At 40.1% G+C, this 23,422-nt stretch overlaps 1 protein-coding gene across 1 annotated transcript in view; it reads right to left on the bottom strand.

The window, feature by feature from the left end:
* Positions 1-5,386: 5,386 nt before the first annotated feature.
* The window catches only part of SLC35F2 (solute carrier family 35 member F2), a 34,763-nt gene continuing 16,727 nt past the window's right edge, over positions 5,387-23,422 (bottom strand). Inside the window, exons 4-8 of the mRNA XM_070943937.1 lie at positions 21,915-22,074; positions 12,970-13,126; positions 11,051-11,103; positions 9,960-10,114; positions 5,387-5,632 (exon numbers count right to left, since the gene is read on the bottom strand). Of these exons, the coding sequence (XP_070800038.1) occupies positions 5,387-5,632; positions 9,960-10,114; positions 11,051-11,103; positions 12,970-13,126; positions 21,915-22,074 (771 nt within the window). The remainder of the gene's footprint in view (positions 5,633-9,959; positions 10,115-11,050; positions 11,104-12,969; positions 13,127-21,914; positions 22,075-23,422) is intronic.

Below are 23,422 nucleotides of genomic sequence, written 5' to 3'. Positions count from 1 at the left end.
AATAGAAAAAAAGTTATTTGGATGCCATCTAGTGGCTTAAGATGCAAATATAAAATATTTAGAACCTATCCAAAGAGTGCCTTTTCTTTCAACCCCATCACATTTGAAAGGGTCCAAACAAATACTGATGTTTGCTTGGCTCCTTTGGGACTACACTTAAACCTGTTCACACAACACTGAACTGCAAAGTAGACAAACATATTTTGCCCAACCATATTTTTAAAATCCACTTGTATTATTAGTCCACTGTTTGGCTAGCTGGGGAAATTCTGGGAGTTGAAATCCACATATTTTAAAATTATCAAGCTGAAGTGGTTTGTTTAGTGTTGTGTAAAGTTTGAAAATTGAGCAAATAACCAGTTTACCATGGGAAATGCATAGTCAACCATTGCATTATTACACATTCTTAGAAAAGGGGAGCGTTCATAATTTATTGTCAGCCTATTTCTCTTTTAAGTTTTGATCGAGTTTCTGAGTTTTTTAAAAAAATTGATATATTAAGCCACTTTAGTCTTTTGAGTTAAAGGTGAATTCTGTATGTGAGGAAGGAACAAATACCAGTAGTAGCATTAAAGATCCATACACACATTTCCATTGTCATCTGTAAATATTGATTGTGCAGTGGAGAATACAGGGATCATGATTTTTTTCCAAGCATTAAATTCTCCAAAAATGTATTTATTAAAATCCTCTAGTTATATCTTATATAGTAAATTATCTAGGTAACGAATAAAGCATACCAAAGCATCCCATACCAATAGGACAGCCTAGGCCCGGGGTATTTGGCGGATCACCTGCGGCCAGCAACAGCTCCCCATCGCCTCGTGCGCTCACATAGAGAGGGCCTACTTGGGGTGACATCGGCCAAACACTGTCGGCTGACGGCCCCTAGGGAGCGAGCCTTCTTTGTGGGCGTACCTACCCTCTGGAATCAGCTCCCCTTGGAGCTCCAGATAGCCCCCGACCTTCGCTCTTTTCGCCGTGACCTTAAAACATGGCTGTTTTGCCAAGCTGGCCTGGACTGAATGAGGTTTTAATGGGAATTTTAGTTTTTATTGTTGAATTTTAATTGGACTTGTTGTTTATTGCTGTGAGCCGCCCTGAGTCCTTGTGGAGAAAGGGTGGCATATAAGTCTGATAATAAATAAATAAATAAACAAAATAAATACAAAGTGCAAAGTTGGCTGAGATTTCAGCAACAGACTTTCTCGTTTACCTGGTGCTATTCTTATTTTCTCACATGAGATCTTGCAAGATGAAGCTAATTTGAATTTTATTTGGGGGTCTACAAATGTTCTGTGCTAACAATCCCTGCTCTATGAAAGGGTTTCCATGTGATTAGATCCCTGATACTCTAATTTTGTATTACAAGGACAGAATTTTCTGACTAAAGGTTTACTTGGTTTTGAACTTATTCACTGCCTGGTCTGTTTTTATCCTGTGTTGTACAGGAACTCAAGCTGATATGCGTATTACTCTCACTTATTTTTCCCCCCAGTGAGCTTCTAGGGCTAGGATGGACCGGACCTTAGGCCTCCTTGATCTTGCCCAATACCTCAACCACTGTACCACATGATTCTCAAAACTGTCAGGAATTTTCACCTTGTGAAATCAGGGGTGTCCAAGTTTGGCAGCTTCAAAGCTTGTCGACTTCAGCTCCCAGAATTCCTCAGCCAGCATGCAAGTTGACGTCCACAAGCCTTAAAGTTGCCAAAGTTGTACAAAATTGGACCTCTGACCTAAATTAGTATCTAATCATGTTAAGGTAACGCAATGCTTCTCAACCTTGGCAACTTTAAGGATTTCAATTCTTAGAATTCCCCAGCCAAGCTGAAGTCCACAAATTCTACATCAATCTAGCCATTCTGTGCATCTGGTGAAGCAAGCTGCAGTTCACCAGAATGAATGCCTTTAAAAAAAAATTGTTAGAAAAGTTGCTGTCAGACTTTTGGTTTGCTTTTTTTTTTTTTTAACTTACCAGACTAACCCTAGAATTTCAATAAACTGAGAGTCCAAACTTGCTTCAGCAGATAATGGGGCCACACTGACCTGGATGGACCTCAGAAGTTACTGTATTTTTCAGACTATAAGATTCACCGGAGTATAAGACACATATATCTTTTTTGGGGAGGAAAACAAGAAAAAAAATCTGCCTTTTCCCATTTGCTGCCACCCATTCGGCGTGGCCCGTTCAGTGCAGCCCATTTGCCTCCGCCGTGGCCTGTTTGCCACCACCACGGCCTGTTCAGCATGGCCCATTCAGCACCACCCGTTCGCCGCAGCCCATTCACTGCCGCTGATCCCTACCACCTGGAACCGGCTGAAAATGCAATGCGTGGAGGCCAGAAATGCGACCCACAGAAGCAGAAAACAGCCGAAGGGTGGGGGCTGGTGGGTGGGCAGGGCTTCGGCAACATTCAGTGTATAAGACACACTGCAATTTTCACCCACTTTAAGGGGGAGAAAAAGTGTGTCTTATACTCCGAAAAGCATGGTAAGTAGAATCAACTCTGGTTAATACATGGATGGGTGCAGGTTGGAATTCCGGCACTGTTGGCTTGACTGAAAACATCTTGGAAAAAGACAATGAAAAACATCTTCCAACATTACCAAGAAAATTAGATGCTATTACCAGGCCTAACCTTTGCTGTAAACTCACCCTCTACTTGGAAGATCACAAGGGGAATATAGAAAAGTTGAGTCTATAGCACTTATGCTTCCTCAAGTACAAGAGTCTGATACTTTTAAATCTAATTCAAGAGGGCTGTAGCAAGCACAGAAAGAGCAGGAAAGCCAAGTTTAAACCATATTTAATTTATCTCAAAAAACTGCAGCGACAAGGGAATCCCATAGACATCAACTGGTGCTCTCCTGAAGAAGGGTGGGGTAAAATAATGAAATCAAACAATGAGTGAAAACTCAGAATAATGTTTTATTGGGTGGCTATTAAGTAAAACTAAGTTATACATTTCATTTCCTTTATAAATGGATGATAAAAAGCCTCAAATAATTTTGCTATTTATTCATGGGCAGAATGACTGTATTTGATAAAGTGTAACTTTAAATTGAGCCAGTAACATAAATCTTTAACTAGAAAAAAAAAATCAAAAGCAGCATATTATGACCCTTGGTGGTGCAGTAGTTAGAGTGCAGTACTGCCAGCTGACTGCTGGCAGCCTGCAATTTGGCAGTTCAGATCTCATGAGGTTCAAGGTTGACTCAGCCTTCCATCCTTCCGAGGTGGGTAAAATGAGGACCCAGATTGTTGGGAGCAATAGGCTGACACTGTAAACCGCTTAGAGAGAGCTGCAAAGCATTGTGAAGTGGTGTATGCCATGTTTCCCCCAAAATAAGACCCTGTCTTATATTTTTTTGAACCCTGATATAAGCGCTTGGCCTTATTGCCATGCAGTCAAAAGCCAGATTGGGTTTATTATCAGGGGATGTCTTATTTTGGGGAAAACAGGGTAAGTCTAAGTGCTATTGCTATATTGTTCCCATATGATCCTAGAGTTCCTTAAGTTCATCCTGTCTTCCGCAAGAGGTAAGATGGGTCTTACCACCCCAATGTGGTAGTAGAAAGCTCCAGCTATCTACTTTTCCCACAAGGCTATATACGGTAGATGTGAAATAAATAAGGCAAAGAAGTATCAAGGGGTATGAATGCTCAGCGGTTAAAGACACTGCACTTATAGCTAGAAAGCTGACCGTCTGTGTTCAAGACCCAAGTGCCATGCGACGGGGTGAGCTCCCATTCTTGCTCCAGCTCCTGCTAGCAGTTCAAAAGCATGCAAATGTGAGTAGAGAAATAGGTACCAGTTCGGTGGGGAGGAAAAAGCGCTCTGTATTCCTTGGCGTATAGTGATACTGGTCACATGACCATGGAAATGGTCTTTAGGCAATGTTGGTTTCCTTGACTAAGAAACGGACATGAGCACCATCCCCAAGAGTCGGACATGACTGGACAGGGGAAACTTTTATCTTTAAGAAGTACCAAGATCCGCTCTGAACAGTTGCCTAGAATTGTTCAAGTAGCTTGTGTTCCAAAAAGACAAAAATGCACAGGGGACAATAAGAGAACCTAGTCCTTGTGTTTTTCCTCCAAGCCACTTTGAAATAAGACCTGACTCCTTGTCTTCTTTTCCCAGAGGTGGGACAATAATTCTTTTAAGTGTCACCACATTATTTTTTAAATGCCATAAAAAAATTCAGGTATGTTTCTTATCACACTTTTCAAGTGAAGTAGAATATACTACTTTACCAAGAGCATTCAAATTATCTTCTTGGAGATGCTGGTGAGGTAAATTTGGAACGGTGACCACAGTTCCCATATTCTTTTGCTTATATCAGGAGTGGGAGAACATATGGCATTCCAGAAGTTTCTGAACTACAACTGTCAGCAACTCCAACCAGTGTGGTCAAAGGTGAGAGATGCTGGGAGATATAGTTCACCAACTATACTTTAGCAAGGTAACAAATATCTCCCTTCTGTTTATATATACATATGCATTCATACTAATTGGAAAACCATTTGTTGTTAACAGTATTTTTAGATTGTCAAAGAAATTGATCTACACGTAGATTATCTCCTGCAAAAAAATAAAATATCTTGTTTGGTTGTTGCACACTATGCCAACAGAACAGGTACAATTCAAGTGTGTGTGTGTGCATACTCACACGTACACACAACTGGAATAAGGGTTCGATGCATCTTTTCAAGTCATAAAATTAGTCATGCTTTTTCTTCATTTATTAGCATCAGCAGTCAATGCAACTGAACCTACGTATAAGTAGTCTTCAAGAATTGTGTTGCGATTAAATTAACGTGAACAATATACATTGTCTCTGCATGTTAACTGGATAAAGATCATGTCTATTACAGGATTCACACTTCGAAAACGCAAGATTTCTCATCCTCATGGTTTAGCAGTCTGGGAAGTAAGGATGCTTCACTAACCTTGATCTCTGTTCCCAGCCTCTCTGACCTTAGCTGCCATCTGATTTTATGTTTTGTGTTTTTCTTTCTTGTTTCCCATCTTTCCATTTCTTTTTGCTAACCTCATTGACCATGTATAAGTTTGAGAACACAAGAAATTACTCAAAATGTTTATTCCGAGTGTAATCTGTCTTTCTTTGATAGAAAGACAGTCTAGTCTCTACTTTTCTATTCACCTGTCAACTCTAAGAATAATCTTCAGTGAACAAGAATTAATACTGGTGTTCCAAGTAAGGATCTAGCCCTCCTTGTTTTGGTGATATGTTTCTAGACTTTGTCATGAACACAGATTCCATCATTGATATTTCTCCAGTTTGTCCACCATAACATAGTGCCATCTGGTGCTTTCTGATTTCTCCAGAGCAACTCCAGCAGCTGAAATTTCATATTTCACAAGGCTGTTAATTTTGTAGTTGTGTCTTCTGCCTGGCTGTCGTCTTTGTTGCTCTGCGTTGTCAGAGTGTCAGTGGATTCCAGGTGGTTCTCCTCAATTTTTAAAGCAAGGTTGTCAAATCCAGTACTATCTGCCATTGGCAAAGTGGTTGAGGGGACTTCTGCAGTACGGGTTGGGGTGGAGCAATACATGATGAAGCCCATCATGATGACCACAAAGGATAAGAGATACAGCACGGAAAACTGTCCAACATAAAGAGAGAGAGAGAAAGAAAGAAAGAGAGAATTTCAGATATGAATAATCTCTTCCATACAAACATGAGTAACCATAAAATCCATATATCCTAATAGAATAGAATAATAACTTTATTGTCACTTTGGATGTACACTAATCGGCATACATTAAAGTGAAATTTCATTGCATACAGTTCTCAAAGGGTCACCACCAGGGGGGAAATCCAGTAGGTACTGACAAGTTCTGGAGAACCGGTAGCAGAAATTTTGAGTAGTTCGGAGAACTGGCAAATACCACCTCTGGCTGGCCCTAGAGTGGGGTGGGAATAGAGATTTTGCAATATCCTTCCCCTGCCATGCCCACCAAGCCACACCCACCAAGCCACACCACGCTCACCAAGCCATGCCCACAGAACCGGTAGTAAAAAAAATAGAATTTCACCACTGGTCACCACCTCCAATGAACACTACATAAACGTAAATAAATACATTAATTATGCCTAAACATGGGCATCCAGAGGAGTGAGGGATATTACATGTGTTATGACATCACTGCATAAACGATGTAAATGATATCATTTGCATCAATTATATGATGATACAAATAACCCTCTATTTGTGTCATGTGTATGATAACATGACAGGTGACATCAACATGGTTTATACTAGGTGGCTAGGCATTTTGTGGCTTCTTTTTAACAGCAAAGGCTTTACTGAAACAACAGAGGACTTACTGTATCAAATTCTTTCAATTACATTAGGATAAATTACTGGGTTGATTCAAGACCCGTGCTATTTGATGGACAGATTGAGAAGATGGGAGAGGGAGGGTTAATTCTAGGCCATGCACCAATCTCACATCACTTTTGCTCTCTTTAGCCAGCTGTACTTTTCACCTTCCCTCCCATTATTAATTCAAATAGTTTGACAAACAAACAACAGAAGAAAATAAGTCTTAGGTCTAGCATTAGCTTCAATGTTCCTTCAAAACTGAAGATGATTTAGCTACAGGAGCAGATTTACGCTGGTATCCATTGGTATCCATCTTGAGCTTTGACCTTTGGTTTTGGTATGTAAACTGAAAAGATTTGGATGCAGAAGACAAGAAAAGCATTAAAAACTCTGAAGCACTTTCGGTCTCGAGACTAAGGGTAGATGATCTGCCTGCCAGAAATTCTAGGAGAATCTATAAGCAGCTCCAAGCTAGCTAGCACTAGTAAAATAATGTACTACATGAGGCTCTAATTCAAGGCACCAAATCAATATGCAAAGGTGAGACTCTATCTCAAAATGTTTTATAACACTCTAATTTGGCAGTCATTCAAATCAGGAGACAGATTATGAGCACTTTTGCTTCCAACGTGATATTTTAATTGCTGCTGGTAGACAAGGAAAATTACAGAATAGGCATGTATTTTTTTCCCCTTTTACTTGGGGAACCTGAAGATCCATTCCCATGGAGACACTCTGTCACTTAAAGTTAGAGGCATGATTTATAGCTTTTAGTCAACAGTTGACCACATGGGTCCCCCCCCGCAAGGCCTCCCAAACTCACGTGAGTGCCCTAGAGAGCTCCTATATTAATATGCCTATCCTGTTTTATTGGCAACTAAATGAAACAAAGTTGGCACTCTCTTCTTTTGAGATATTTTTCCAACCTCCAAGTCAAGTTTATAGCCCTTAGATTCCCAGTGTTTCCTATCCAAATATTAACTGGATCCAATCTGCTCATTTTTTTCAAGGTCAGCAAAGGTTGGCTAGATGCCATCACCTGTTGTAATTGGGCAGTAATTATATTAACCATAATTAGTTACATTTCTGTTTAAATATAAATGAAATGAAACCACGTTTACTTTTCTTCCCTGACTCCTTTGTCATGCAAATCATCATGCATGTCTGCTGTAAACATTTAGAAGTCTTTAAATCCAATCACAAATAAAGTTTTATCCAATTAAACATTGGCCTGCGCGTATTTGAATGAATTGCTCTGAGGTGTGGAAGGCTCTGCCGTCGTAAGTAAAATGTAATTAGTTGGTTAAATATAATTCTTCTTCTGAGAAAAGAACCTATTAAGAATTCTGAGTAAGCTGAAAAGCTTCAATAATCTTTAATCAACAAGAGTTAGTGCAATAAAGGTTTGCTTTTGAAGGTAGCTTTATGTCATTCCAGCTCCGTATTAAATATTCTGACTCAAAGTTGCTTCTCCCAAACTGCCAGCCATGCTTATTTCCTAGCCTTCTGTTAAAGTTGAAATAGATGTGACTGAACTATGGACCTTATGAGTGGAAACAAAAACTGTTTGTGAGTCACTTCCTAAACCTTGCGTAATTCAATCCTCAATATTATAAAACACACAGCAAGCCAACGTTATGGGATAAAGACGTTCTTGTCAGATACACACAACTTGAAAATCCAATCAGAAGTACAAAGGTAATCTATATGGAAAACAAAGAGCTTTAAAACCAAAAGAAACTACTCTTTTAGGCCTGAAACTAGCTCTAGGCCAAGAATCTGAGGCAGCAGTTTTGCTAGGGAAAATGACCTTTTGGAGTCATATCTAAGCTTCTTAAAAGAAGCTTAATCTCATCCCCTCACAGACATTTCAGCAAATCAGTTATCCAAATGCCGGTTTATCACTCTAAAACATTCTGCGTTGGAGACTTGCAGCAAGCCCACAGAGTTTCAACACATAAACCAGAGTAAACTTTCAAGGTCTTATTTAGACTATTGTGTTAGTACCTCTGGGGAGCTTACAGAGGGCAGGCCTCTTTTCATGGTAATATGTGCTCTGACTTTTCCAAATTGCTAATTCTCTCAATGCAGTGGCACCAGAGATCTCAGAATTCATGGCGCTTTCAGGATCTCAGGTTTTAGGGAAACGCGACACCGCTTGTGTTCATACGTTTGAACTAATTCACAAAAATGTTCAGTTAGTTTTTAGCTGAGTATGACACATGATTCCAGCAATTGTGGTTATGACTTAGTGAAAAATATAATCAAGATCATGGTAAGTCAACAAATCAGAGTTAAAATGATGGGGAACGGAACCTTTTTTTTTATTCCAAGAACTTCACCAGGTATAGCCACAAGAAACAGGAATGATATTTTTTTCATTGGGGAACAGGTTTTAAGAAAATTGGGATATTAAAGTGAGGCTTAATAAATCCAACAAGCTGCATGCTTCTATAGTTTGCTACTGAATTTTGGGGAGGTGATTTATGAAGATTCTTGGGTAGAGGTGGGATTCAGCCAGTTCTGGCTGGTTCTGGCAAACCGGTAGTGGTGACTGTGGGAGGCTCCACCCACCCGCCCGGACATAATGCGTGAGTACTATGCATGCACTGAAGGCCGTGCGCATGACAAGAGGTGGCGAGTACAAGCAAAGTGAGCGTGCATGCACGCTCACATTTGCGAACCGGTAGGAAAGGTAGATGAATCCCACCTCTGCTCTTGGGGCTATAAAAAGGGACTGGGGGTTCCATGTAGCCACTAGCTGTCCTAATTGTCCAACTAGCTGTCCAATCTAGAGCTAAAGAAAAATTTCCTGACAGTTAAAACAACTAATCAGTGGAACAACTTGCCTCCAGAAGTTGTGAATGCACCAACACTGGAAGTTTTTAAGAAGATGTTGGATAACCATTTGTCTGAAGTGGTGTAGGGCAGTGGTGAAATCCAAATTTTTTACTACTGGTTCTGTGGGCGTGGCTTGGTGGATGTTGTGTAGCTTGGTGGGCGTGGCTTGGTAGGTGTGGCAGGGGAAGCATACTGCAAAATCTCCATTCCCACTCCACTCTTGGGCCAGCCAGAGGTGGTATTTGCCAGTTCTCCGAACAACTCAAAATTTCCGTTACCGGTTCTCCGAACTGCTCAAAATCTCCACTACTGGTTCTCCAGAACCTGTTAGAACCTGCTGGTTTTTACCCCTGGTGAAGGGTTTCCTGACTAAGTAGGGGGTTGGACTAGAAGAACTCCAAGGTCCCTTCCAACTCTGTTATTCTATAATTTAAGCTAATGTGAATAACTTCCCACCTCATTTGTTGTCTGTAGGATCAGACACTTGGCAGTTCAAGGTTGCATTACCAGGGAAGGTGGCTAACATCCTTCTATTCCCTCAAAAAATAAGGTATCTGCAGATACTCTTTTACTCTTTGTGCATCTGACATAGACAGTAGTCTACAAAAAAGTCTGCAATAATAAACCTGAATTCTAATCAACGAACATTAACACTACAATAAATCAGTTAGTTATTAAACGGTTGCGAAACTGCTGATGCTTTAATTCCTTATTCCAATCACTCTTGAATGTCCTCAGTTGCCGGAATTTAAGTCTCACTCACCTTGTAGCCAAACAGGAAAAGTCCAAAGAAAAGACTGTAGAGATCAGCTGTCAGGATGCCCAAATTGACAGAGGTGGCACTGGTCACTCTAATCACAATCGGCATGAAGCTGTACAGCCCAAACATGCACAAGGCAAAAGCCACGAAGAGCAGGGCTGGAAAAGAAAGCAACGACTTGTCAGTTCAGAGACTGAATGTTAAGAATATAAAAGTGGGGCAAGGGGAAACATCAATATTAAGAAATTGCTTCCCCCCCCTCATGAATACTTTTATAAAACTGTCATAATCTATCTCAGGGGTGTCAAACTCAAGGCCTGGGGGCCAGATCCGACCTGCAGGATACTTAGAACTGGGCCGCGGGGCCACTCTGGAAACAGCAAAGGACTGCCCCGCAGTGCCATTGCCAGAAAAAATGGAGCTCCATTTTCACTGGCAGAGGGTTACAGGAGGCCGTCGCAGCCAAAATTGGAGCTCAGGAGCTCGTTTTCACTGGCAAAGAGCTTGGGCCATCACAGGCGCCCCCGACACAAGTTACATTGAGCTGGCCACACCTACCCTGGCCACACCCACCTCAGCCCCCCAAGGCCAAACACAACCCTGATGAGGCCCTCAATGAAATCGAGTTTGACAGCCCTGATCTATGTGCATATTCTCCCAAAACAGGACAATATCCCCAATCCCTAATTGCTGGTCTTTCTGGCTGGCAATGAACAGTAGCCAAACAACAGATGGGAATTCAAGACTGCTAAATTAAACATTTATTGACAATTAATGTCATCTCCATAGACTTCTATAGCAAATGGAGATGACCTCAAAATGAAGACATGTACACAGTGACTTCATTATGCATTTATTATGCAGGGAAGATTGAGTTCAATTGTACTGATCCTTTATATTCAATGCAAGCAGAATGTCTGGATCTTATGCATTTTTTCTAAATTGCTAACTACGTAGTATTGGGGAGGGGGGGAACTCTCCTTAGTCCCACTTTGTTATTTATTTTAGTTCACTAGGTAACATAATGAAAGTAGGCCTGGTTTGCAAAGCAATTCAGTTTATTTGTCCCTGTGTTGCACAACACTCATACATACCAATTTTCCAATTCCACTGAATGTTAGCTATGTCTCTATGTTCCACAATAGCTCTAAAAATGGCAGAGAAAAAGAGGAGAAAGAATAAAAACAGAAAAGAAATGCTCATTAAAATGTGAGGCTATTGTTTCCAGAGCCTAGAATAAAATGATAAGTAATAGATAAGTTAATAGACAAATCAGCTTACAACAAATTTACCTTTACTTAAAAGTTAGTCCCACAGGGTTTGGTAGAAACCATCTCAAGTCAGAATATATAGAATTACAATTTTGAGACACATTTTCTTACTCCTTAACAGATTTATAACAGTATAAACTTTTAGAGAAAGGAGCCCAATTTGTCAATTATTGACAAACTATTGCTCTTAAAATAAAACATTGTGCTACAAAGTGTTGGGAGGTAGCATACAGATGATGATGATATATTAGATATGATATATTATATTAGAAAGCAGAGAAATAGGTTTTTGATGAGTTGAAAACCGTAACACCCAAGAGGGATTTAAAAAAAAAAAAGAACCCAGAACTTTCTAAAGTTCAACTAAAAACCTATAAAATGGTTTTATTGCATTTTATTGCATTCAAGTACACAAGTCCATGTCATCACCCCTACAGTTAAGCCCTGATGTAAATATTTCATCTTCTAAATGGCCCTTCTTGAACTATCTGGCCCCTCTTTCATCTTCATTCCCTGGCCCCTCTTGAACTATTTCAGTTATATAAGGAACCACACCCAGAAAATCAGCTTGCTGTTAATATTAAGTATTACTTAAGAAACAGAACGAAGAACACTGTGCTAGCAAGCTAATTCACAGCTTCAGGTTTTATTGGTCTGGTTCATACAATCAAATAAGTCAGTATGGAGAAGGTGAATCCTTTTATAAACAGTATAAACTCAGTCCATGTGACAAAAAACATGAGAAGAACTGTTTCAAATCATTCAAAAAGACTCTGTTTTAACTTTAATTTTGGCCAACATACTACTTTAAAGATGTTGAGACTTTGGAAAAAGTTCAGAGAAGAGCAACTAAGAAGATAAAAGGCCAGGAGACTAAACCATATGAGGAATGGCTGCAGGTTTTGGGTCTGGCTAGTCTAAAGAAAAGAAGAATTAGGGGTGACATGATAGCAGTATTTCGGTATTTGAGAGGCTGCCACAAAGAAGAGGGGGCCAAATTATTCTCCAAAGTAGCAGAGGGCAGGGCAAGAAATAATGGTTGGAAACTAAACAAAGAGAGAAGCAACCTGGAATTAAGGAGAAACTTCCTAACAGTGAGGACAATTAATCAGAGGAACAGCTTGCCTTCAGAAATCGTGGACGCTCCATCACTGGAGATTTTTAAGGAGAGCCTGGACAGTCACTTCTCTGAGATGGTATAGGTTCTTCTGCTTGAGCAGGAGGCTGGACTAGAAGACCTCCAAGGTCTCTTCCAGCTCTATTCTATTCTATTCTAATTCTAACTATGTAACTACAAATAAGATATTCAAAGGACCAACATAGATGCCTTACAAATTCTAAAGTAAATAAGCAAACATAAAAATGAACCAGTGAGACGAACAGTTGAATTTCTGCTTGCTGAAACTGTAAAAGATAAACAGTCTGTAGCAATGATTGCAGAAAGTCAGGATCGGAACTTACTAATGGTTAACCTCATAGAATCTTTAATTCCATGACTAATTCTACGAAAGTCAAAGAGATGATTTGCATGAATAACCATTGGCTGGACTTGACAATCCATCTGACTGCACAATCAGCTGTTACCCCCTTGCAAGCCTACAGATGCTCAAACACCCACAAAGATTAATTGTGATGTTAACAATGGGTTAATAATTGCACCCACCAATACATAGAAGAGAAACCATTCTATGCTGTGAATGGTTTTCTTAATTGCAATTAAAATACGTATAGTAGATCCTTACAGCTGCAGACCGCTGATAACAGTCCCAATCAAGCCCACCATTCCTAGAAACTCCATTCTGCTCAGATTTTTCACAATGTATTCCTCACTCACATTCGAAATGGCATATAATGAAGCGCCAAGGAGGACTAAGACATCTCCAACCATCACGTCACTTCCTGCACAGAAAACAGGGATAATAACAACAGAGGGAATTTGAATGGTAAAATTAAAAGGATGATTAGTAATATTTCCAATATTAAAGTGTTTATGAGAAGGAGTCTCCTTTCTCTTTATACAATAAATGTTGAGTGTGTTTAGTGTTTCCTCAAAACCCAGTCCTGATTTGAGTTGACTAGTTTCAAACATACAATAGGTGGGAATTAGAATATTTTCTTAGATTTACCTTCCTTTTTAAAAAAAATACAAATAATACAAATATAGTACATATACATCTAAATACAAAAAAAGAAAGTAAAAGAAAAAAAACAAATATTACAGTGCACCCCCACCCCGCCAGAGACCATTTCCTCTCCCCTTATATTTCTTCGTCTATAACAACTAAAAGATATACATATTCTAATTGTGCCCTTATCCTCTCCAAAACAACATATATTCTTGAGTAGGTCTATTCCCTTTGCCTTCCACACATACTGATTTTATAAAATCCTCCCATATTTCATTATAATTGTTTGCTTTGATCATCCCTTTTTTTAAATTTAATTTCTGTTGTTAATTTATCATTTGTTGCCATACTCCAAATTTCATTATACCACTCATTTCTTTGAATATCCCAATTTCGTCCCCAATATTTAGCCATCACTAATCTAGCTGCCATTATCAAATTTACAATTAATTCCTTTTTTGTTTCATTTATATCTTGTTTTTCCACCAGCAACAATAATGCAATTCTTGGTGACATGTCTAAATTTACATTTAAAAGTGCTCTTATTTCTCTAAACACCATGTCCCATATTTTTTGTGCACTATCATAAACCCACCAGATATATTTATATGTTCCAGATTTACCTTCCTTTTAAAGTACACCACGCAAATTTACCTTCCTTTTAAAGTATACCACCCAAATAAATGATCATGACTGTCCTGAAAAACCTAAACAAAATCAGACCTGGAGAACAGGTCTGGGAGAACACAGGAATCTTCAGAAAACTTCCCACCATAAAATAATGATATTATGTCCATATTATTGATTAGAGATCAGCCAGGAAGGATCTCAACTTGAAAGCTCTGTGCCTTGCTTTTTTTTCAGCCTCCGAAACTTCTGAAACTCTGTTTCAGAAAAAACTTTTTTTTCTGCCTCTGAAAGCCTCCGAAACAGAGCTTCAGAAAAAAAGCCTCTGAAACTTTGTTTCAGAGCTTTTTTCCTGAAGCTCTGTTTTGGAGGCTTTTTTCCTGAAGCTCTGTTTTGGAGGCCTTTTTTCTGAAGCTCTGTTTGGAAGCTTTTTTTCTGAAGCTTCATTTCTGAGGCTTTTTTCAGCCTCTGAAACCTCTGTTTCGGAAACAACATTCGGAGTATAAGACACATCCAGATTTTCACCCTCTTTTTTGGGGGAAAAAGGTGCGTCTTATACTCCGAAGTAAATAATGCCTCACAACAATATAAAAATCAGCCAGTTGGAGATCAATGAGAATAGTCTTAAAGTTTATGAGAAAATAGCATTTAATGACATAAGAATCCACAAGAAACAGTATTCAAAATGTTTAAATTAATACCAGAAGAAAATGTAGGCTCTTCTAAAACGACTAGTGTGGAAAGTTACTTGAATGGTTATACAAATTCTAAACAAAATATAATAAAATAAGCCTTTTAAATTCTGTTTAAAAACAGAATTTAAAATCAGAAAAAAATGAAATTTTGAAAAATTCAAAAAAAAATAAAAAATAGTACTATTTAGATACCCAATTATTCGACTCCATATGAATGGTATTGTATCCCATAATTGTTGGAAAATATTTAGTAAAAGAGGAACTTACCTATATTTATTGAAAAATTCAATTCAATAATGAATTCAATCTTCTGACAATTCAAGCATCAAAAATGTTTGGCCTTAACTGTACAAAACTAATTGTACAACAACTAGCTTGTAATGTTTTTACTATTTATCTTTATCTGACTGAAGGTATTGTTTGACTTTCTCTTCTCAGCATGATAAAAACAAGGAAACAAACTTTGAAATCAGCATTAAATCTGGGATTATCAAAAAGATCACAGTGGCAATTGCAACCATGTGTTTGAAGCCCTGGCTGTTTTATGTGTATTGTGCATGTGGGGCACATAAAAAGGCATGGGGCTTCACACAGATACCATCCTGACTTTATTTATCCCCCCTCTCTCCCGTTCCCCCCAATCCTAAACTTCCCTTATTAAATTCTACAGAAGCTTTGGACTTTAGATGTGAGCATCTAAAGATCATAAACCCACAAAGATTATAAAACAATGCAGCAAATGACCTCTATGGACAATTATTATGTTTTTTTGCCTCAGCTTTGCCATCAAATTCTCACGGTTTCTTTTGGAGACACTTTTGAAGATGTTGAAATTATTCATATGTAGCCATCATAGATTTTGGACTTCCTGTAAGTCATTTTTGACCTTGAAGTCCGGAAACATTCTCAGAACAATTTGGGTTCATTGGCATCTGCAGGGCAAGGCAATGGGGGAAGGGGAGAATGATGACAGTATTATGCAGGGTTGAAATTCAAAATTTTTCCCTACTGGTTCTGTGGGGGTGGCTTGGTGGGCATGGCAAGGGAAGGATATTGCATTCCCACCCCACTCTGGGGCCAGCCAGAGGTGGTATTTGCCGGTTCTCCGAACTACTCAAAATTTCCGCTACTGGTTCTCCAGAACCTGTTAGAAACTGCTAGATTTCACCCCTGGTATTATGTATTATGCATCACAACATAAGCCCCATTTCTTTGATGCACGTGTCACAACTTTACACACACACACCTATGAAAGAACCTGAGCTTCTGCTGCAAAACGTCTTTTGACAGTTTGTTAAAAGCTTCCATGTTTGGCTTTCTTTTGAAAATCAAATCATTCCTACTCTTACAAGATAAGAAAACTTTTCTTGCTCTAAAACATGGAACCTAATCCTAATTCTGCTTTTGAATTTTGGTGCTGAAGAAGTGTCCCTTAAACTGCAAGGAGATCAAAGCAGTCAACATTAAAGGAAATCAACTCTGACTGTTCTTTGGAAGGACAGATGTTGAAGCTGAAACTGAAATACTTTGGCCACCTAATGAGAAGAGAGGACTCATTGAAGAAGGCCCTGATGTTGGGAAAGATTGAAGGCAATAGGAGAAAGGGATGGCAGAGGATGAGATAGTGTTCAATGCGATGAACATGAATTTGGGCAAACTCCAGGAGACAGGGGAGGACAGAGAAGCCTGGCATGGATCATGGTGGCTCCCGTGGTTAGTATGATGGGTTGATGATCAGCAAGCCCATGTTCAAAACTCAAGTGCTGCTGTGTGACAGAGTGAGTTCCTGTAATTCATTCCAGCTCCTTCCAACATAGCGGTTTGAAAGTGTGCACTTGCAAGTAGATAGATAGGTACCACTTCATGGACACATTAACGGAGATGTAAAAGGAGCCCCCAATTGGGTGTCATTCCTTTCAAATAGAAGCATCTTGGTGCTTCCTATACAAATATGAATGAGGGGAGCCTGGAGTGCTGTGGTCCATGGGGTCACAAAGAGTGGGACACAACTTAGCGACTGAACAATATCATTTTAATTCAGACAGTGTAAAAACTATTGTGAGTAACGAATTCTATCAGATAGATATTTCTGTAGAAAACAAACATATTACTTGCTCTTGGATATTTTAAGAACCCCAGCAGAAACCGCACATTCGGTTAATGCCAATGATTATCTGTCCAGAATCTTAGATTTCCTCCTCACATCTCTCTGTATTTTGCATTAATGGCTTAATTTAACGTTCCATGAAAATCAATAGATCAATCTCCTTAAGAGCTAGACCAAGTTCTGCATTTCAGAAAGTTTCCAAATGGATGTTATTTTATTTTATTTTCAAGCCAAGACTTTTAGTCCTTGTTTTACTAAGCCTTACTGCAACATGATCCTATTGAGAACCTTGTTCAATGTCCAAATTGTTCTTTTCAACAGAAATGCACATTTTTATGGGTGGGGGATGTTTTTTCAGGCAGAGTAACAGTCTTTTAAATAAGTGATATTAAACAAATGAAAAATTTCTGAGGACTATGTTGCTATTGTAAGAAGGTAAGAGCTGTTGGACTTCTGCCTATCATTAGGGCAGCCAGAGACTTCAGCATTTTGGACTTTATTGAACTTATGATTTTATCTAGGATATGAATCTCCTACTTGAAAAAAAAAACTTATAAAACTTAAAAGGTAGGTGCAGCTTCCAGGGAAGAAATTGTGAACCAAAGATAGTTCTGCTAAAAGCAGATTCAAAGACGGCACCACACTGAAAAATCATCCAGTAGACGGGTTCTTCATAATTCCTCTCCAGATAAGAGGAGGACGTAAGATCACCCACAAATGCTCCAAACAGTTGCTCCACACAAGGAGACTGCAAGACAGCGTTTTCTGGCAGCTATGAGAAACAAGGGAATAGCCATCTTTTGCTCAAATTGGGGGGGGGGGGAGGAGGAGAGCGGGGAGGGTCAGCATATTCTAAAGGACACAGGGTTTATATATACAGGTAGTCCTTGACTTACAACCATTCATTTAGTGACCGTTTCAAATTACATCAACATTGAAAAAATGACAGTTTTTCACACTGACAACCATTTCAACATCTCCACAGTTACATGATCAAAATTCAAGTGCTTGACAACTGACTCAAATTTATGACGGTTGCAGAATCCCAGGGTCATGTGATCACCTTTTGCAACCTTCTGACAAGCAAAGTCAATGGGGAAGTCCAATTCGCAAAGCAACCATGTTACTCACTTAACAACTGCAATGATTCACTTAACAACAAGCAAGGTCATAAAATAGAGCAAAACTGCATTTAGAACATTTAGAACGTATAATAACAGAGTTGGAAGGGACCTTGGGGGTTATTTAGTCCGAGCCCCTCCTAAAACTGGAACAGTGCCATCATATCTGCCCTAGTCCTTCTTAGCAACAGAAATTTTGGGCTCAGTTGTGGTCATGAATTGAGGACTATCTGAGCTTTATTTTCTAATCATTTCTGGAAATTGATTTTAACTGCTTTTCAGCTATTAAGAATCTTTGGATTGGCAAGTCTGAAAAACATGGTGACGTTTCCTTCAATTTTTAGTGAAAGATGTTCTAAATACACGTTTAAGGACTTCAAATATTTTTTTAAAAAAAAATAAACAATAAAAGAGTAATTAGAAATTTGATTATAAATGGACTAAGGGCCCAGATGGATTTTGGAGTCCTTCACATAAAAAATTCTTTTGTTTTGAATTCTTTTTTTTTTTTTTTTAAACATGATAGGATAAGCCTCGGAAGGTTGAACACCAGAGGGAATCTGAGGGAACAAAGATGACAATTAAAGGAGAAGAACACTTAAATTTCACTTACTAATATAGAATGAAGCAAAATATTTTAATGTTGGACATATCAAAGGATATTTTTGAACAATGGACCCAAAAGTTAAATTTTAGAATATCTTCCTCTATAGGCAGACCGTATTTAAAAGATGTTATGCCAGAGGAACAGGTTTTACTGGAGAAGAGTGCGATCGATCTGAAAGTTAAAAAATAATAGGCTTCAAGAATGATATGGAAAAAGATGCTACGCTAGATATATAAAAGAAACTGGCTGATGTCTTAATTATAACAGACACACAAGTAACAAACCAAGAGACCTAGATGATTTCTCCATTTACGTAAGAGGCCTGTTAAAAGCTTTGAAGAATTTTGTGGCCGAGTTAAGAACCGTATGAACAGAGAGGGGTTGGCAATGAAGCCATGGAAAGTGCTGGATTTTCCTTCCCATTCCCCCAAGAACTGCATGGAATAAGGGATGGGATATGGCAGGGAGGGAGGGGTCTCACATGCTTTCTTCACCACAAATATTAGACCTTGGAGGAAGATAATTGCTCCCTACGTTTTGGAAAAGAGCGTAGGACCGTGATGGTGAACCTATGGTACGCATGCCCGATGACAGAACCATCTTTCTGTTCTGCCCCAGCCACGGACCCGAAAGAACGCAGCACACACACAGTCTGTACAAACCTTAGTTTACTAAATTAAATCAGTCTTTTTCAAATAAAGGCTGTTAATTAACTTTCTTAACAAGTATCCAAAGAATAAATAATCGTAATCTTACTATGGTTGGCAGAAAGCCCAGAAGCAATTTGCAGGAAACAGATAAGAGAACTAAGATCAGGACGCGAAGAAGAGTGAAGAGAAAAACTTCCCTGCAAATTGCCTGAGTCGTTGTCCTTCCTTAAATAGGCTAAGGGAGTGGCCAATTAGCCCCAAGCCTTACTCTCGAGGAGACCTCCTCCTGAGGAGCCACTCCTGCCTTTTGGCAGCTCTGCGCACCCGTGCATCGAGAAGAGGCTCCTCCTCTTCTTCCTCTTCACTTATGGGAGCTTCTGGAGGTTCTGAAGGCCCTGGCTGAATCCCTGCCTCTGGCACCACATCTTCTCCAGCCTCCTCATTGTCTGACTCGAGTGCCAGCTGCACAGGCTGCTAGCGCAGCACCACACCAGCCTCCTCACTGTCAGAATCAGCTACAATCCGCACAGGCCGCTGACGGGCCACAACCCTATGGTGGCAGGGAGGGAGGGGTCCCACATGCTTTCCTCACCACAAATGTTAGACCTTGGAGGAAGATAATTGCTCCCTACATTTTGGAGAAGAGTGTAGGACTGTGATGGTGAATCTATGGCACGCGTGCCCGATGACAGAACCATCTTTCTGGGCACAGGAGCTGTCGCCCAACTCACCTGCAGCTGTGTACCTGTGTGTGCCCCAGCTGGTGTTTGGGCCTACAGTGCACATGCGCACAATTCAGGGGACCATGCTGGATTTCGTAGCTCTCCTGCAAATGCGGGCGCGTTTGCGCATGCACGTGAGAATACTGTCGCACAGCACATGCATGCGAGGATGGCATTCCTGTTTGTGCATTGTGAGCACAAAAACCGCACGCATGCATAGATGGTGCAATTGCGCACACAGAGCACAGGGGAACCACGTGAAACCTGCACGCATGTGCAGATGGTGCGATTGCGCATTCAATGCACGGGGGAGCTGCGCAAAAGCTGCGTGCATGTGCAGATGGTGCAGTTGCATGACCAGCGCACGGGGAGGAGCTGCACGTTAGTGTGGATAGCACGCACATGTGCAAAGCACACGAAGCGCGTACCTGTTCGGCACTCGGCGAGTAAAAGGTTCGCCACCACTGGCGTAGGATATGCTGCAGGTGAAGCAAAAAACAGTAAGCTCTTTTGCAGCTAAGGTGGAAAACATGAAGCACGGTGATACTGCAAGTATCTTGAATGGCAAAATATGAATCAAGGATGTTTCTCTAAGCTACCCGCCTTCCACTATCTAAAGAAAACAGTAATTGTACATCTACTGTCAGATTTCCTCCTAAGAACAATTCGTAACATTTCCATCCAAAGAGAAACTCACTCACTGTGCCAGGATAAATAAGCATTAAAAACAGAGTATTGCAATAAGTCAGCAGCCTCCAATCGTTTGGGCACCAGGGACCGGTTCCACGGAGAGACATTTTTCTGCTGACCGGAAGGGGTATGGTTTCTCATGCTGCCTGCATCCCATGAATGGGGCTTCCCTTGTTTGCACAGCCCAGTTTCTGGCATGCTGCGGCCCAGTGCCGGTCCACAGACTGGGGGTTGGGTACCCCTGCAATAACTGACGTTTTCTATACTCGGTCAGGTCATTGATCTACTAAGCAGTTAACACATGGATGGGCAATCTGCTACTTACATCCCACTTATGCCGGCCACACACCCTGTTGCCTGCACATTCTCAAATAGCTAATCTTTTTGGCCTATATGTGGAATTGGAGGGATTTTTAAGGGGCAAAGTGGATTGACTTAAGTCTTGCAGTAGCTTAAGGCACATTTTTTTCCTTTTAAATAAATCCACCCACACCAAAAATTTGGTTATGTTTTCTCAATACAGGTAGTCCTCAACTTATGACCACAACTGAACCCAACTTTTCTGTTGCTAAGCGAGACAATTATTAAGTGGGTTTTGCCCCATTTTACAACCTTTCTTGCCATAGTTGTTAAGTGAATCCCTGCAGCTATTATGTCAGTAACACGATTGTTAAGTGAATCTGGCTTCCTCGTTGTCTTTGCTTGTCACAAGGTTGCAAAAGATGATCACATGACCTCAGGACACTGCAACTGTCGTAAATACAAGTCAGTTGCTAAGCATCTGAATTTTGATCACATGACCATGGGGATGCTTCAATGGCCACAAGTCTCTTTTCAGTGCTGTTGTAATTTGAATGGTCACTAAATGAACTGTTGTAAGATGAAGACTACTTGTACCATACAGTACAGTCAACACTTGGCAATAGTAATTCTAAATATTTGGGGGTAGATTTGTTTCCCCAGTTTGTTTTTGGATAAAACAGAGAGAACAGACCGTTTTCCTGCCAAAGATTTTCTTCTAAATTGATTTTGTTACAAGTATCTAGATAAAAGTACATACACATATATATTTATCATTCAATTTAGCTAGCTAACTTTGTTAGGCTGAAATATCTAAGTTTCTAATGAAGCATACTGACTTTCTGAACTTAGCAGAGTAGAAATTGTTTTCTAGCCAAACAAGAAAATGATTATTTTGTCTTGCCAGATTTTTCCAGAGAACATTCTTCACTATTAGGCATCTTGAATCTCATCAATGAATTTAAAATATTGAATAAGCCCCTTGCTGCTATCATGCTTAGAGTTTTGGCATACTTAGCAAGTTATTTTGCCCAAATCTTACCTTCACCATCTTGCCTTCCAGCTAATATATCCGCGCCGACCATGGTCCCTACGCCCAACAGACAAACAGCAACAGCAATGAAATGGATTAATTTGTATCTTGCACGGAGGATGAACCATGATAAAGCCATCAGCACAGGAATCCCAAAACAGTCCAGGAGCTGCCATATGCAGAAAGAAAGAGATCTCCATCATAAAAAAAGAACGGGAAGTGGTCTTTTCTCATCCAGATAGGAGATGTTCAGGTATCTGACCCGTGTAAATCAGGTTAAACAGCCTGTATCAGGGGTGTCAAACTCAAGGCCCAGGGCCCAGATCCGCCCTGCGGGGTGCTTAGATCTGGCCCCCAGGGCCACCCTGAAAACAGTAAAGGACCAGCCAGCAGTCCCTCTGCCAGTGAAAACAGAACTCAGGAGGGCCATGTGCAGCCCTCCTAAGCTCCATTTTCACTGGCAGAGAGTTGCAGGAAGCCGTTGCAGCCGAAAACGGAGCTCGGGAGCCCATTTTTGCTGGCAGACCACTTGAGCTATTACAGAGGCCCCCAACATGAGTGACATCGAGCTGGCCATGCCCACCTTGGACACACACACACACACACACACACACACACACACACACACACACACACACAAAATCAAACACAACCCTGATGCGGCTCTCAATGAAATCGAGTTTGACAACCCTGGCCTAAATGGTCTTTACACAGTTAGTAGCAGCAACTGGTTGATCTTGGGTAGATCAACCACAGCCAAGCAGAATGACACCTATCAATGAGAGACCACAAGGAAGTTTAAGGATTGAAGTCTATAATAGGGAAAAAATTCTAGAAGGCAGTCTTTCCAAACTGTTGCAAAGAAAGCTTAATGGTTGAACTCAACTCAAAGATATCTTTTTAAATTGTCTTCAATGGAACACAGGGCTATATAAACTAACTCTAAAGTCCTTCCAAATAAATTGCCAATAAACTGAAAAATTAAACACAGTTACTTTACACATAGACAGTCATGTTATTAGCTTTAAATTAATGAAATATATTTTCCTTACTCTAAATTTAAATTAAACCAAAGTTCTGCTTTGTTTTGGGGAGGTTTTCTCCTCATGCCAACTACCCATATTTTTCGGACTATAAGATGCACTGGTGTATACGACGCACCAAGATTTCGAAGAGGTAAGCAAGAAAAAAAAGTTTTTGCCCTCCCCGGCCCCCAGGAGCACTCTGCGGGCCCCCAAACCCTCTGTACACCCTGTTTTTGTGAAAAACTAGCCCGTTTTTCACAAAAACAGGATGCAAGGGGCGGGGCTTCAGGAGGCCAAAAATGGCTGTATTCGGTGTATAAGATGCACCAACATTTCCACCCTCTTTTAGGGGGGGGGGAGTGTGTCTTATACTCCGAAAAGTATGGTATATCTTTGTCCTGGCCAAGGTCTAGTGCCTTAGTCAAACATTTTGACAAAATTTTAACAACATATTAATAACAGCAACCAAAATATGCTAATTCATGAGGTTAT

This window comes from Pituophis catenifer, unplaced genomic scaffold (assembly GCF_029215685.1).
Source record: "Pituophis catenifer annectens isolate HBS135680 unplaced genomic scaffold, rPitCat1.0.hap2 SCAF_4, whole genome shotgun sequence".
In the NCBI taxonomy this organism is placed as follows: domain Eukaryota; kingdom Metazoa; phylum Chordata; class Lepidosauria; order Squamata; family Colubridae; genus Pituophis; species Pituophis catenifer.
Note: the sequence above shows the minus strand (reverse complement) of the source record. Positions and strands in the feature narration are given on the sequence as shown.